We start from the raw sequence: 16,687 nt of genomic DNA on the forward strand, positions 1-16,687 counted from the left end.
TTCCCACTAACTTCAGAAAAAGTGGAAGGACGGATAGGAAGGAAGTGTCTCTAATTGTTTTTTGTATCCTAGATGAAGGACAGACCTTTAAAGCAACCCTTTGGAGAAAGGCTGCTGTTATTCTATGCAACCTTTTAGACTTAAAAGCAGTGAATTTGAGGTGCCTGTGCTTTTTTAAATGAAAGCACAAACCTGAGTCGATCATGCAGCATAGCCTTTTCCATCTCCTGCCAATTTGTCTGAACCAGTAGTTATAAGATGTACGGTAAAATAGAGTTCCTTTTTATATCAGGTGCTTCATGCTGTGAATACAATACGGTCATTTGAAAAGCATTGATGTTTATTTTCAGACACTGAAATGTAGTCGTGCCATTTATAATCCCTTCATGACGTTTAAAAATGTACCCAGAAAACCTATTTAGGTCCGTAGTGTCCAGTGGCTTTTATACACTCGTCTCACTAGCCTGAGTACCAATTAACAAGCTAGGCTAACATTTTTTGTGAACAGTAAAAACATAAGCATAAAATGCCTTTACATAGTTGTACAATCAATTGTAGAAAATAAATTAAATGCCTTTAACTTCCTGGCAGTTTTAAGAAGGAACAGAAAAGTTCATGTTCTAGCAAGACCATGCACAAAGCGATATCCATCAAAACATTGTTTGGAGAGTTTAGTGCAGAGGAACAAAAATGCCCGACATCAGTGCTTGACCTTTAAAGGCTATTTAACCAAACGGGGGCAAATTAGCACAGCAAAAATGCCCATGTACAGTGTATCACAAAAGTGAGTACACCCCTCACATTTCTGCAAATATTTCATTATATCTTTTCATGGGACAACACTATAGACATGAAACTTGGATATAAGATATATTGGATATATTAGAGTAGTCAGTGTACAGCTTGTATAGCAGTGTAGATTTACTGTCTTCTGAAAATAACTCAACACACAGCCATTAATGTCTAAATGGCTGGCAACATAAGTGAGTACACCCCACAGTGAACATGTCCAAATTGTGCCCAAATGTGTCGTTGTCCCTCCCTGGTGTCATGTGTCAAGGTCCCAGGTGTAAATGGGGAGCAGGGCTGTTAAATTTGGTGTTTTGGGTACAATTCTCTCATACTGGCCACTGGATATTCAACATGGCACCTCATGGCAAAGAACTCTCTGAGGATGTGAGAAATAGAATTGTTGCTCTCCACAAAGATGGCCTGGGCTATAAGAAGATTGCTAACACCCTGAAACTGAGCTACAGCATGGTGGCCAAGGTCATACAGCGGTTTTCCAGGACAGGTTCCACTCGGAACAGGCTTCGCCAGGGTCGACCAAAGAAGTTGAGTCCACGTGTTCGGTGTCATATCCAGAGGTTGGCTTTAAAAAATAGACACATGAGTGCTGCCAGCATTGCTGCAGAGGTTGAAGACGTGGGAGGTCAGCCTGTCAGTGCTCAGACCATACGCCGCACACTGCATCAACTCGGTCTGCATGGTCGTCATCCCAGAAGGAAGCTGACGCACAAGAAAGCCCGCAAACAGTTTGCTGAAGACAAGCAGTCCAAGAACATGGATTACTGGAATGCCCTGTGGTCTGACGAGACCAAGATGAACTTGTTTGGCTCAGATGGTGTCCAGCATGTGTGGTGGCACCCTGGTGAGAAGTACCAAGACAACTGTATCTTGCCTACAGTCAAGCATGGCGGTGGTAGCATCATGGTCTTGGGCTGCATGAGTGTTGCTGGCACTGGGGAGCTGCAGTTCATTGAGGGAAACATGAATTCCAACATGTACTGTGACATTCTGAAACAGAGCATGATCCCCTTCCTTCGAAAACTGGGCCTCATGGCAGTTTTCCAACAGGATAACGACCCCAAACACAACCTCCAAGATGACAACTGCCTTGCTGAGGAAGCTGAAGGTAAATGTGATGGACTAAACCCAATTGAGCACCTGTGGCGCATCCTCAAGTGGAAGGTGGAGGAGTTCAAGGTGTCTAACATCCACCAGCTCTGTGATGTCATCATGGAGGAGTGGAAGAGGATTCCAGTAGCAACCTGTGCAGCTCTGGTGAATTCCATGCCCAGGAGGGTTAAGGCAGTGCTGGATAATAATGGTGGTCACACAAAATATGGACACTTTGGGCACAATTTGGACATGTTCACTGTGGGGTGTACTCACTTATGTTGCCAGCCATTTAGACATTAATGGCTGTGTGTTGAGTTATTTTCAGAAGACAGTAAATCTACACTGCTATACAGGCTGTACACTGACTACTCTAAGTTATATCCAAGTTTCATGTCTATAGTGTTGTCCCATGAAAAGATATAATAAAATATTTGCAGAAATGTGAGGGGTGTACTCACTTTTGTGATACACTGTATATGTTAACAGTATGTACACTACACCGCTAACACCACTAACACCCTGGACTACACACTGGACCTATTATTTATCATTTGCACCGTTAATACCATCAACACCCCGGATTACACTCTGGACTGTTATTATTATTTATTATTGCACCTGCACTTTACCATCACCCCGGACTGCACACTGGACTGTTATAATTATTATTCATCATTTGCACCTGCATTTTACACAACCGTCATATGTACAGTTATAGCTATTTTTCACCATCCTTACATAGTTATAGTTACAGTTGTATAGTTATTATTTACACATCTTTAATTTATACTGTTATTATTATAATGTATACCTAACTAATCTTTATTATTTTTACTATTATAATGTATACCTAACTAATCCTTTATTATTATTATTACTGTTATTATGATAATACGTACATACCCATTTTTATTCGTATGCTTATCATTATTATTTTTGTTATGTATATCGTACTATGTATATAGATATAATTCCATATATGTGAATAGCTATAGTTATAACTTTATATTCATATTAATCATAGATGTACAGTGTATCACAAAAGTGAGTACACCCCTCACATTTCTGCAGATATTTAAGTATATCTTTTCATGGGACAACACTGACAAAATGACACTTTGACACAATGAAAAGTAGTCTGTGTGCAGCTTATATAACAGTGTAAATTTATTCTTCCCTCAAAATAACTCAATATACAGCCATTAATGTCTAAACCACCGGCAACAAAAGTGAGTACACCCCTAAGAGACTACACCCCTAAATGTCCAAATTGAGCACTGCTTGTCATTTTCCCTCCAAAATATCATGTGATTTGTTAGTGTTACTAGGTCTCAGGTGTGCATAGGGAGCAGGTGTGTTCAATTTAGTAGTACAGCTCTCACACTCTCTCATACTGGTCACTGAAAGTTCCAACATGGCACCTCATGGCAAAGAACTCTCTGAGGATCTTAAAAGACGAATTGTTGCGCTACATGAAGATGGCCAAGGCTACAAGAAGATTGCCAACACCCTGAAACTGAGCTGCAGCACAGTGGCCAAGATCATCCAGCGTTTTAAAAGAGCAGGGTCCACTCAGAACAGACCTCGCGTTGGTCGTCCAAAGAAGCTGAGTGCACGTGCTCAGCGTCACATCCAACTGCTGTCTTTGAAAGATAGGCGCAGGAGTGCTGTCAGCATTGCTGCAGAGATTGAAAAGGTGGGGGGTCAGCCTGTCAGTGCTCAGACCATACGCCGCACACTACATCAAATTGGTCTGCATGGCCGTCACCCCAGAAGGAAGCCTCTTCTGAAGTCTCTACACGAGAAAGCCCGCAAACAGTTTGCTGAAGACATGTCAACAAAGGACATGGATTACTGGAACCATGTCCTATGGTCTGATGAGACCAAGATTAATTTGTTTGGTTCAGATGGTCTCAAGCATGTGTGGCGGCAATCAGGTGAGGAGTACAAAGATAAGTGTGTCATGCCTACAGTCAAGCATGGTGGTGGGAATGCCATGGTCTGGGGCTGCATGAGTGCAGCAGGTGTTGGGGAGTTACATTTCATTGAGGGACACATGAACTCCAATATGTACTGTGAAATACTGAAGCAGAGCATGATCCCCTCCCTCCGGAAACTGGGTCGCAGGGCAGTGTTCCAGCATGATAATGACCCCAAACACACCTCTAAGACGACCACTGCTTTATTGAAGAGGCTGAGGGTAAAGGTGATGGACTGGCCAAGCATGTCTCCAGACCTAAACCCAATAGAACATCTTTGGGGCATCCTCAAGCGGAAGGTGGAGGAGCGCAAAGTCTCGAATATCCGCCAGCTCCGTGATGTCGTCATGGAGGAGTGGAAAAGCATTCCAGTGGCAACCTGTGAAGCTCTGGTAAACTCCATGCCCAGGAGAGTTAAGGCAGTTTTGGGAAATAATGGTGGCCACACAAAATATTGACACTTCAGGAACTTTCACTAAGGGGTGTACTCACTTTTGTTGCCGGTGGTTTAGACATTAATGGCTGTATATTGAGTTATTTTGAGGGAAGAATAAATTTACACTGTTATATAAGCTGCACACAGACTACTTTTCATTGTGTCAAAGTGTCATTTTGTCAGTGTTGTCCCATGAAAAGATATACTTAAATATCTGCAGAAATGTGAGGGGTGTACTCACTTTTGTGATACACTGTATGTTACTGATATTCTCAGTTTTTTTGCACATTGCTATCTATCTATCTATCTATCTATCTATCTATCTATCTATCTATCTATCTATCTATCTATCTATCTATCTATCTATCTATCTATCTATCTATCTATCTATCTATCTATCTATCTATCTATCTATCTAAATGATGTTTTCCTACACTGTAGATCAAGGCTTAAAGAAAATAAAAGAATAGATATTATTATAAAATAATTATAGTTAAGATTATACACTGTCTTTTAACAATGCCATTTCCGTAATGAGCTTGGTACAAACTTTATAATGCAATGCGTTTGTATTTGTGTCTTGTTTTAGGACAGGCACGTCCTGGCCGTCGTGGCTATCGATAAGATGCTGGAGAAGCTGAAGAAAAGCAACGAATTGCTGGAGCTCATCCTGAAGGGTCTGAACGAGTACCTGGAGAAAAAAAGACTCTTCTTCCCTCGGTTCTTCTTTCTTTCCAACGATGAGCTGCTGGAGATTCTTTCTGAGACAAAGGATCCAACGAGGTGCATCTCTAATTACAATTTATTTTTACTAGTTAGCTTTGGCTCAGGTTGAATTCTATTTGGTTTCGTGTTTGAGGATGTAATAAAAAGTAATAATAGAAAGTAATTTTGAGGCAGGATTTAAAATAAGCTCAAACAAACTTTCCAAATGAGTTTATCACTGTAAATTTGATCACCTCCAGTTAATCTACTGCTTCTTTTTGGAAATTAGCAGAAAAAGCAAACACATCTATTTTTCTAAAGGTTTTGAGTTAATTTTGAAGCTTTTGATCAGATTAGTTGGTCTATTCTTAGAAACACTTTATACACAAAAGCTGAGACTATCACGTGCCTCTTCAACTTGTGCCACATTTTTTTACCTTTCCACAATGAGCTCTTATAGAGCGCTGCATCATGCTTTGACAGACATGCTAAGCTCTACAGATCAATTGTTTCTAGTGCAGGCACCTCAACCAGACATCAGATGCTGCAATCATACAGTGGCAATAAATTAATATATAATATTTAAGCTAATGTTAGCACCACCTAGGCAAGTGGTGGCTCAGCCTATAAGGTAACCAACTAGTAATCAGAAGGTTGCTGGTTTAAGCCCTCTACCACCTAGTTGCCTCTATCAATCCCCTGATCAGGGCTGTTACCCTCAATTGCTTGCATTGCAGTTGGTCACAATTGTAAGATCATTCACTCACTTTCTTAACCGCTTATCCAATTAGGCTTTTCAGTGGGAGCGAGGCACATAGTGCCATGGCAGTCACACATACACACACCCATTCACTTATAGGGCAATTCAGTGTCTCCAATTAACCTGTGGGAGGAAACCGGAACTCCTGGAGGAAACCCACGCAGACACGTGGAGAACACGGCAAACAACAAAAGACCCAGACCGCCCCGCCTGGGGTTCGAACCCAGGACCTTCTTGCTGTGAGGCGACAGTGCTACCCACCGAGTCACCGTGCGGCCGACAATTGTAAGTTGCTTTGGATAAAGGTGTCTGCTAAATGTAATTATTTTATCCATTTGGGACAGTGGACTCAGCGGTTAAGGTACCAGACTAGTAATTATGAGGTTGCTGGTTCGACCCCACTATTGTGGGCCCCTGAACAAGGCCCTTAACCCTCAATTGCTAGAATTGTATTCAGTGATAATTGTAAGTCGCTTTGGATAAAGTGTCTGCTAAATGCTGCAAATGTAAATTATGCATCTGCATGTTTATGCACCAAACCATGAGCTCATTGGACAATGGGCATTATTATGGAGTTGCCCTACAGCCCGCACCTGACGGCTTTCTATATGAATTTGGAGTTAATCTGTGGAAATTAGTACCTGTTTAATAATGAAAAGCGTTTGTGATGTCAGGCATTAACGTTGGGTTACTTAGTTGGGTTGACGTCGGCCACACCACACATGTCTTTATGGACCTTGGCTTGGCCTTTCCACATTTGCCGCAAAGCTGGAAGCATAAAATACATCCAAGGAGGGTATATTCGCCTGGTCTATTCCCCCTCCGACACATACACAGTCCCTCAACCCCTTCTTTCGCACATGAGGCTCCTCCACTTCTGCACAGGCGCCTCGGTCTGCTAACCAGGGTCGTTGCACAGCGTTTGAAGACCCCATCCACTTTGTCCAGTTTCTTCCCGCCCAGCAGACTCAATGGCCAATTTTCTGCTGCAGGCAACTGCCAATTGTGCCCAGTCCACCGGTAGCAGAGCTGAGATTCAAACCTGAGTGTTCAGATTCTCTTTTTCATCTGACATTCTGGCCTCCTTCCTATAGCAGAATTCTCTTGAGCATGGCCTCAACTGATAAGCGGGCCTTGTTTTATTTTACATTATTTGTTAATAATGAACGCTGACTTTTACCTCTCGTATTCACCCTTTTTATTTCAGCACTCTCCTGATCTTTGTCTCCTTTTATTCTCAGGCTCATTTGCCACTCTTTTCACTTACACACTCACACATCATTCCTTTGTTCTGTCCACTGTCCTTCTTCTGAATTCTGAGGAAATGCGCAGCAATGTTAGGACTGTTTTTAAAAAGAGAATATAAAAAAAACTCTGCTCGTTATAGTTGGAATCTAAACTCAAAATTAAAAAGCTGGATAAAATAGGTGTGATCAAGAGCGACTTATTAAAAGTTCACACTACACGACTTTCTGATTTGCCGGGTCGCTGTACAGTTCACACTACACGACTGAATCTTTTGCACTTGGGAGTCTTTCAGTCGGGGTGTATTTCACACTACATGACTGATCGGTGATAGGGGCTTTCACACTACATGATCTATCACCAACTGGAATCGCAGGCGAACTTCTCTGATCTCCCAAACTACGTTTTGTTTTTTTTGTTGACGAGAGGTTTAATGATACCACATCCAAAAATGCACGTCAACAAGTAGCGAGCGATCAAAGTTTGTGCGCTGATGTGCAGCGTAAAATCAAGGAGGAAAAATAAATGAATCTGAGTGGATTTGGCAACGCGAACAGCATGGATTGTTCTATAGTGAGTTGGAGGTTAATTAATATTTTTGCAATGCAGTGTTGGTGTTATGTTTTGTAGAGAACGATCAAGTCAGAAATACTGTAAAACTTGTGTGTGCTGATGTATTCTGATATAAACTATATTATCCCCCTGTCCACCTGTTTAATAAATAATAATAATAATACATTTTATTTATATAGCGCTTTTCAAGATACTCAAAGACGCTTTACATAAGACAAATAATCAAAACAAATACGTACATACACCATACAAATCATAGTACAAAATCAAAATAGTACATCAACATCAAGAATAATTAAGATAAAAACAAAGAGAGCAGCATAAGACAGTTCATTAAAAATTAGCTAAATTATGAGAGAGAACAACAAATATAGAACAATTTCTTTTACTATTCGTTTACTCTCCTCTCCTGCGTTTCCCCTCACACCGTATCTTGCGTTCTCATTGGCTGTTAGACATAGCACTCATTGCCAGTTGTGCAACTCAGATATCTGACATGCTAGAAATCTCGATTCGATCGCGAGCCAGTCGGATCGAGTTGTTGGATAGTTCACACATAGCGATTGAGAGCCGAGTTTTGATCGTCGAGCGAACGCCGAGTTGCTCCCGAGCCGGCAAATCTAGCACCGACCAGTCGCCGAGCGAAAATCAGGGCAGGAATCGTGTAGTGTGAACCAGGCATTACAGAAGTGCTTCCATAGTAGACATTACCTTACTTGAGTTTAAGTAGACAACAGTCCAAAAATATCTGCTGAAACCCTGTTAGAACCATTTTTTTTTGCAAGAAATGAATAAGAGCGTTAGTATATGTCAGCTTAAGTGTTTAGTAAAGAGGTGGTTTTTAATCATCTTTTGAAGACAGCGAGAGACTCAGATGTTCAGACAGACAAGGAAAGCTCGTTACACCACTTGGGTACAAGCACAGAGAAGAGCCTTGATGCTGATCTTTCTCAACACAGAGTACAGAGTGGGGTTTGATTAGACCTCGAGGGTTGCTTGGGGCTGGTCCATTTTTGGCTTTGTAGGCGAGCATCAGTGTTTTAAACTGAACGCGTGCAGCTACAGAAAGCCAGTGAAGAAACGCAGCAGTGGTGTGGCAGTGTTTAGGTTGACCTTTTATTATTATTATTACTTATAATTATTATTTTGTGGCAGTTGAGAAAATTATGTTTTGTTTTAAAGTAGAGGCTGTTAGAACTGCAAAGGTGGCCAACTTCACATTTATGCCCTACAGTGGCTATGGGGTAGATATGTAAATATAAATGTGATCAACAAAATTGGCACAAGATGCACAGACATTGACAACACCAGTTTCAAAAGTTGAGACAACAGGAAAAATGTAAATGGAGTATGGCTGAACAGACTGGGAGGTGCACTTGTCAGTGTGGTCTCAGTGCTGGTCCAAGCCTGAATAAAGTAAGGAGGGTTGAATCAGGAACAGTTACGCTTTGCATTAGATGAACTTGAGTCCACGCCCACGCCCTTTTTCACACGTGTACAGCCCTCCTCTTCTCGTCCGTGCTTTCTGCACGGACCTCTTTTCTGCCAATCAGGGTCCTTACACAGCGTATGAAGACCCACTCACCCACACATAGTCTGGCCCCCGCCCTGCAGATACGGTGGCCAATTAGGCACTGCCATTTATGCCCGCCAGATGGCGCCCAGTCGGCCGGTGGCAACACCGAGCTTCAAACCGGGGAGTTCAGAAACCCGGTGCTGGTGAGCTAGCGGACTATCCTGCTGTGCCACCTGGCACCTTCACCAGATTTTCTAATTTACTATTTTTATGTTATGGGCTAAAAATGGTAAAATCTGAAATTCCTTGCAATTGCATGTTGGGAAATGTTGTTTTTAAAGTGTTTAAAAATGTAATCGAATGTCACAGATTTTCTCAAGGTTTTAAACTATGACAACTGAACCTTTTGCTAATGCCTTTTTTTTTTTTATCTCTGATTATGACATCAACACTTGCCATATTTTGCCCTGTCACAAGCTTTTAGTAATGTGTTGGCATTAGCTGCCTGGATGTGTACATAGACAAGATTGGCTATGTCTCAGTGGGGTGGTCCTGAGACATATCCAATCGGTCCTGTGATGGATTGCTGCACTATACTGGGTATTCCTACCTTACATCCAGTGTTTTTTGGAGCCTGTGGAGCCGGGCCCACTGCGACCATAGCCAGGATAAAGCGGTTAATAAAAATAAAATAAAATGAGAAAATTCAAATCTTTAAAATACATTTACAAAGCACTATTTTTTTTTTTTTTTGCATTTTACCTACCGTATTTTCCGCACTATAAGGCGCACCTAAAAGCCTTAAATTTTCTCAAAAATCTGCCGTGCGCCTAATAATCCGGTGCGCCTTATGTGTGCACTGAGTTCCAAAATCTGTAAAAATGTTGTTGTGCGACTTTGGTAAGCGCTCCGTTTGATTGACTATCGGACCATTTCCCGCTGACACAGGGACGTAATACGTACACTACGTACGCTGGCAGCGATAAACCAATCAGAGAACATTACGTAATACGTACGTACGTACGCTTACCTCCGCCACGCCTCCTTTGCTTCCGTTACCTTTTTTTTGTAGACCGTATGTTTTAGCATGCGCCTTATAATACGGTGCGCCTTATGTATGTGTTAAGTACAGAAATAGACCCCGTAATTGAGACTGCGCCTTATAATCCGGTGCGCCTTATAGTGCGGAAAATACGTACTGTCCCAACTTTTTTGGAATTGTGTTTGTAGCATACAGTAATCCACTGTATGCTATTCCATCTTGATAAAAGCTAGGAAAAAAGCTAACAAAAGTTTTTTTTGGACCACAGGGTGCAGCCACATTTAAAGAAGTGCTTCGAGGGCATCGCCAGTGTTGAGTTCACTGATGTTCTGGACATCACACACATGAAGAGCAGTGAGGGCGAGGTGGTGGAACTGCTGGACGTCATCTCCACCTCTAAAGCTCGGGGCCAGGTGGAAAAATGGCTTCTCGAACTGGAGAGCGGCATGCTCAAGTCCCTGCACAAGGTACCATTCATTTTCATATTTATGATTATTGATGTTTTTTAAGTATTTGGACACTTCTCTAACATTGTAGACATGTGCTACACCATATTATGTAATTTCTTAAAGATTACTTCCTCAATTATTATGTACAAATGCATGTTTTTGAATGATGATAAATTATTTATTGTGAATTGCAGGTGATAGGTGAGGCGATCGAGGCGTATCCTAAAGAACAGAGGATTAACTGGGTGAGAGCCTGGCCGGGTCAAACGGTGCTGTGTGTGTCACAAGTGTACTGGACCCAACACATCCATGAAGCCATTGCTACAGGACCTCAGGTCGCGCCCTCACTTACACTTACTCCCACACACACAGATGCATTTCACTGCCGAAAACCTGTAATTATATAGCGTATCAAGATGTAGCTCCCAATACCACACTTACTTCTGTCTTAGCACTAGTCATTAGCACTACCATTTTCCCTCAAACCAGTCCATTTCCTATGATATAACGGTGGAATGATAGAAAATGTATTCAGTAATAACCATAACTGTCAAGCATCGACAGTCACTGGGGTGCTTGGGTGGCGTAATGGTGAATCACCCTATCCCACTAGTGCTGACACCTTAAGATTGCGAGTTACAATCTCAGCTTTACTAACGGCTGGCCGGGTTGGCTGATCCAATGATTGGCTGGTCCAAGGGAGGCAGGGCCATATGGATTCATCATAACATCTGCAATTTCAGTCTCTGCTGGCTGATTGATGATGTCTGGAGTGTCAGGACTGAAATGTGATTGGACAATTGGATACTACTGATCAGCCATACCATTAAAACCACCTCCTTGTTTCTACACTCACTGTCCATTTTATCAGCTTCACTTTGTGGCTCTACAATTACTGACTGTAGTCCATCTGTTTCTGTGCATGCTTTGTTTGCCCACTTTCATGCTGTTCAATGGTCAGGACACCCACAGGACCACCACAGAGACATGCAGAGACATGCAGTGACACTGACATGGTGGTGGTGTGTTAGTGTGTGTTGTGCTGGTTTGAGTGGATAAGACACAGCAATGCTGCTGGAGTTTGTAAACACCTCACTGTCACTGCTGGACTGAGAATAGTCCACCAATCAAAAATATCCAGCCAACAGCGCCCCATGGGCAACGTCCTGTGACCACTGATGAAGGTCTAGAAGATGAGCAACTCAAACAGCAGCAACAGATGAGCGATCGTCTCTGACTTTACATCTACAAGGTGGACCAACTAGGTAGGAGTGTCTTATAGAGTGGACAGTGAGTGGACACGGTATTTAAAAACTCCAGCAGCGCTGCTGTGTCTAATCCACTCATACCAGCACAAGACACACTAACACACCACCACCATGTCAGTGTCACTGCAGTGCTGAGAATGACCCACCACCCAAATAATACCTACTCTGTGGTGGTCCTGGGAGAGTCCTGACCATTGAAGAACAGCATGAAAGGGGGCTAACAAAGCATTCAGAGAAACAGATGGACTACAGTCAGTAAATGTAGAACTACAAAGTGCTTCTATATGGTAAGTGAAGCCGAAAAAATGGACAGTGTGTGTAGAAACAATTAGGTGGTTTTAATGTTATGGCTGATCGGTGTATACAAATACACATGCACAGTACTATGACATGTTTCTTCCGCAAATCCGAGCTTCTTTGGAAGTTGGGATCAGAGTACAGGAGCAGACAAGCCACATCTCTACCCACTAGGCTACCACTGTCCCTTTTCATTCTATTGTAATAAAATATAAATATAATAAGGTTACACCGTAGTTCAATACTTGTTATCCCCACTGCATGAATGTATAAGCCAGACATAGTAAAGGGAAAGTTTGTTTTAATATTTTTAATGTAATTTAGGCTTGAGTGATTTAGATACAGGTAGAGGAGACTACATGTCTAATCAGTTTTCAAATTTGCTTTGTGCCATTTGTGCCACAGCAGAAACTGTAGTGTCACCTACAGTCAATTCAATGTCTCTGCTCCTTTTCTTCTTAGGCCCTGGAAGCCTATTTGCAACAGAACAACAAGCAGATCGAGGACATAGTGACACTGGTGCGTGGGAAACTGTCCAAACAGAACCGGGTGACTTTGGGTGCCCTGGTGGTTCTGGATGTGCATGCCAGAGACGTTTTGGCAGCCCTCGTGCACAAGGGCGTAGACGATGAGAACAACTTTGAGTGGCTCTGCCAGCTTCGTTACTACTGGATTGTAAGTGTGCTAGTGAGGTCATTAATCCTTCAAATAATACATTCAATACTTTTACTCCGTCTTCACCTAAATTAAATACAAATTTGAAATTGTATTCACTGTCATAGTTCATTTTACTAGTTCCTATATTTATCTGTGTTCTGAAGATACACGTGAGCAGTTTGTTTTGTTTGTTTATTAGAATTTTAACGTCATGTTTTACACTCTGGTTACATTCATGACAGGAACGGTAGTTACTCATTACACAAAGTTCATCAGTTCACCAGGTTATATCGAACACAGTCATGTCACAGTCAATTTAGTATCTCCAATTCACCTCACTTGCATGTCTTTGGACTGAGGGAGGAAACCGGAGCACCCGTAGGAAACCCATGCAGACATGGGGAGAACATGCAAACTCCACACAAAAAGGACCCGGACCACCCCGCCTGGGGATCGAACCCAGGACCTTCTTGCTGTGAGGCGACAGTGCTACCCACTTAGCAGTGCTTACACTCATAGCATAGTGTAATGTATGTGACATCCGGTACTTATACTGGACAATAAGGCTTGACTCACAATCAGGGTTCCAATTAATCTCAAAGGTTGTCAGGGATCTGTGCATGCCACTATGCTGTGCACAGGAACACAGTAATGCTATAACAGTAAAGGGCCTTTTCCAAACAGTTGCTACAAAGTTGCAGCCGTACTGATTTAAACAATGGCATTACAGATGTTTTCCTGCTTTTCAGTGGTAGCCTAGTGGGTAGAGTTTGGGCTATCAATTGAAAAGTTAAGAGTTCAAATCCCAGCTGGTTGGGCCCTTAAGCAATGTATAATTGGGCTCTCTGCTCCAGGGGCGCCGTACAATGGCTGACCCTGCGCTCTGACCCCAGCATCCAGACAAGCTAGGATGTGCAAAAAAGAATTTTGTTGTACTGTACACCTGTATATGTACAGTATATATAACAAATGAAGGCATACTTCATTCTTATTCATGGCCAATTAGAGCTTCTCTCTCTTGTCACTGCCGCCACCCCTAATCAAGGACAGCTGAGGCTGTCACGCATCTCCCTTCGACATGCATGCAGCTAATTGCTTCTTTTTCAGCTGCCAGGGGCCATCCATGATCAGCTGTGATCATCCGAGGAACCCTCTTTCATCCATTATCCCTCCCCTTACAGATCCCAACAGCAAATCGTGAGCAGAGCTAGGATTTGAACTATAGAGCTCAAGATCTCAGCACTGTTGGGCTAGCATATTTTACCACTGCACCATCCGAATGCTAAATTAATATTTCTTTAATGTCCACCAATCTGACAGTAAGCATAATGAATGAATTACAGCAAGTGAACAACAAGCGAGGCACAGAAACCAAAGTGTATAATCAGTTTTTTTTATATTTATAGGAAAATCAGCTTCAGACCAAAATGATTAATGCAGGCTTGGCTTATGGATATGAGTACCTTGGTAACACTCCACGTCTGGTCATCACACCCCTCACTGATCGCTGCTACAGGTCGTGATTTATATTCTCAATTATTAATAATTAATACTAATTTAGTATTACTAAATTACTAACAATTATACAATTCAATCTTTTTTTAACTGTAATCATTCCTTTAGTAATCAACAATTCTACATATTATACTGTAATAGCTACTTTCAGGTTGATAATATGGCATTTCACAAAGCACGAGCCACAGACTGCTTTCATGAGCATAAGAATATATTTAAATGTATTTCAATCAGTCCTCAAATCGAGCACTGCACTCTTATTTCTTCAGAACCCTATTTGGGGCACTGCATCTACACTTAGGAGGAGCTCCTGAGGGTCCAGCAGGTACTGGGAAAACAGAGACCACTAAAGATCTGGCTAAAGCTGTGGCTAAACAGTGTGTGGTGTTCAACTGCTCCGATGGATTGGATTACATCGCGCTGGGCAAGTTCTTCAAGGTCAGATTGAGTCAATATAATATTTGTTGTTTTTTTCTTTGTTTGTTTCATGTTTATCTCAAGGTCAAGTGAAGGTGTTTGGAAGGAGTGCTGTAGAACCACTCAGTGGAACACCATATAAATAATAATGCTGAAATGTGGTGCAACTACTAAAAAATAAGGGTGCCAACAATTGTGGAAGGGACAATATGTGGTCTAATGACAAAAATCTAACTCATGCATAGAGCAGCAAGCACTGAGTCAGTTGACAAACAGCCATAGCTTGTCATCTGGCTTAACCATCCCTGTGGTGAAACATGGTGGTGGTAGCTTCATGCTATGGTGGTGGTGCAGGGACAGAAGGCTGGTAAGAATTGAGGGTCTGATGAGTAGTGCCCTTCCTAGAAAAAAACCCTTCTGAACGCATGCAAACACAGACTGAAATGACAGTTCACCTTTTAACACTACAAAGACTCGAAGCATACAGCCAAAACAACACTGGAGTGAAAAGCTTTAGATGTCCATGTATGGCCCCAGACGAACCCCAGTGAACATCTGTGAACAGACCTGAAGATGGCAGTTAACAGAAGCTTGCTATCTAATCTGACAGAGCCTGAGAGAATCTGTCATGAAGAAGGGGATAAACTGCCTAAATCCAGAGGTTGTCTACCAAAACTGTATAGACATATCCACGAAGACTAACAGCTGTAATTGCTGCCCAAGGGGTTTATACAAAGTATTGCGTAAAGGGTCTGATTACTTTTTTGATTTGGAGACTTCAGATTTATGGTGGTGCATGCAAATTCAGACTGAGATGACAGTTCAACTTTTACCACAACAATGACCCAAAGCATACAGCCAAAACAACACTGGAGTGGAAGTCTCTAAATGTCTATGAGTGGCTCCAGACAAACCTCAGTGAACATCTGTGAAGAGACCTGAAGATGGCAGTTAACAGAAGCTCGCTATCTGATCTGACAGATCTTAGAAGAATTTACCATGAAGAATGGGATAAACTGCCTGAATCCAGATGTTGTCTACCAGAACTGCAGAGACATATCCAAGAAGACTAACAGCTGTAATTGCTGCCCAAGGGGTTTATACAAAGTATTGCGTGAAGGGTCTGATTACTTTTGTGATTTGGAGACTTTAGATTTATGGTGGTGCATGCAAATTCAGACTGAGATGACAGTTCAACTTTTACCACAACAATGACCCAAAACATACAGCCAAAACAACACTGGAATGAAAGTCTGTAGATGTCCATGGATGGCTCCAGACCTGAAGATTGCAGTTAACAGAAGCTCGCTGTCCAACCTGACAGAGCCTGAGAGAATCTGTCATGACGATGGGGATCAACTCCCTAAATCCAGAGGTTGGCTACCTAAACTGTATAGACATATCCAAGAAGACTAACAGCTGTAATCGCTGCCCAAGGGGTTTATACAGTATTGAGTAAAGGAGTAAAACTTCAGATACTGAGTTTATTATGAGTGGCTAAAATTGACATTTACTGTATATCCATGTAAAATGTAATCCATAACTGAAAGTGTGCTTAAATTCAATGGGTTTGAATACTGAATCCACAGAGCAGCTGCAATCTCATCAGTCCTACATAGCTATTACTGTTACTTAAGGTCTTTACCTATTACCCACATACAGAAAGGACAGGTTTGGAAGAGCTCCTTCTCATTTGTATTATGATGCACTATAGGCAAAGCTCAGGAGATGATCAGAAGCTAGAAAAGAACATTGCCAGTTGCTGTGGCAACTAAGATGTTAGCAACACTGGCAAGGCTGGCTTCGAAGCATTTAACCCATAAAGAGATGGTAAAACTTCAACAGGAGTAAAAGCCATCACAGATTATAGACATATTATATCTGGTCAATTGCTTAAAGTGTTTAACTTACACACTTCACTCAGAC

At 41.9% G+C, this 16,687-nt stretch overlaps 1 protein-coding gene across 1 annotated transcript in view; it reads left to right on the forward strand.

Moving 5' to 3' along the window:
- Window positions 1-16,687, forward strand: part of dnah7 (dynein, axonemal, heavy chain 7) — a 190,681-nt gene that overhangs the window by 40,854 nt on the left and 133,140 nt on the right. The window contains exons 20-25 of the mRNA XM_063005568.1: window positions 4,907-5,100; window positions 10,427-10,625; window positions 10,802-10,942; window positions 12,635-12,847; window positions 14,236-14,345; window positions 14,614-14,782. Coding sequence (XP_062861638.1) covers window positions 4,907-5,100; window positions 10,427-10,625; window positions 10,802-10,942; window positions 12,635-12,847; window positions 14,236-14,345; window positions 14,614-14,782 — 1,026 coding nt within the window. The remainder of the gene's footprint in view (window positions 1-4,906; window positions 5,101-10,426; window positions 10,626-10,801; window positions 10,943-12,634; window positions 12,848-14,235; window positions 14,346-14,613; window positions 14,783-16,687) is intronic.

This window comes from Trichomycterus rosablanca, chromosome 12 (assembly GCF_030014385.1).
Source record: "Trichomycterus rosablanca isolate fTriRos1 chromosome 12, fTriRos1.hap1, whole genome shotgun sequence".
NCBI lineage: Eukaryota > Metazoa > Chordata > Actinopteri > Siluriformes > Trichomycteridae > Trichomycterus > Trichomycterus rosablanca.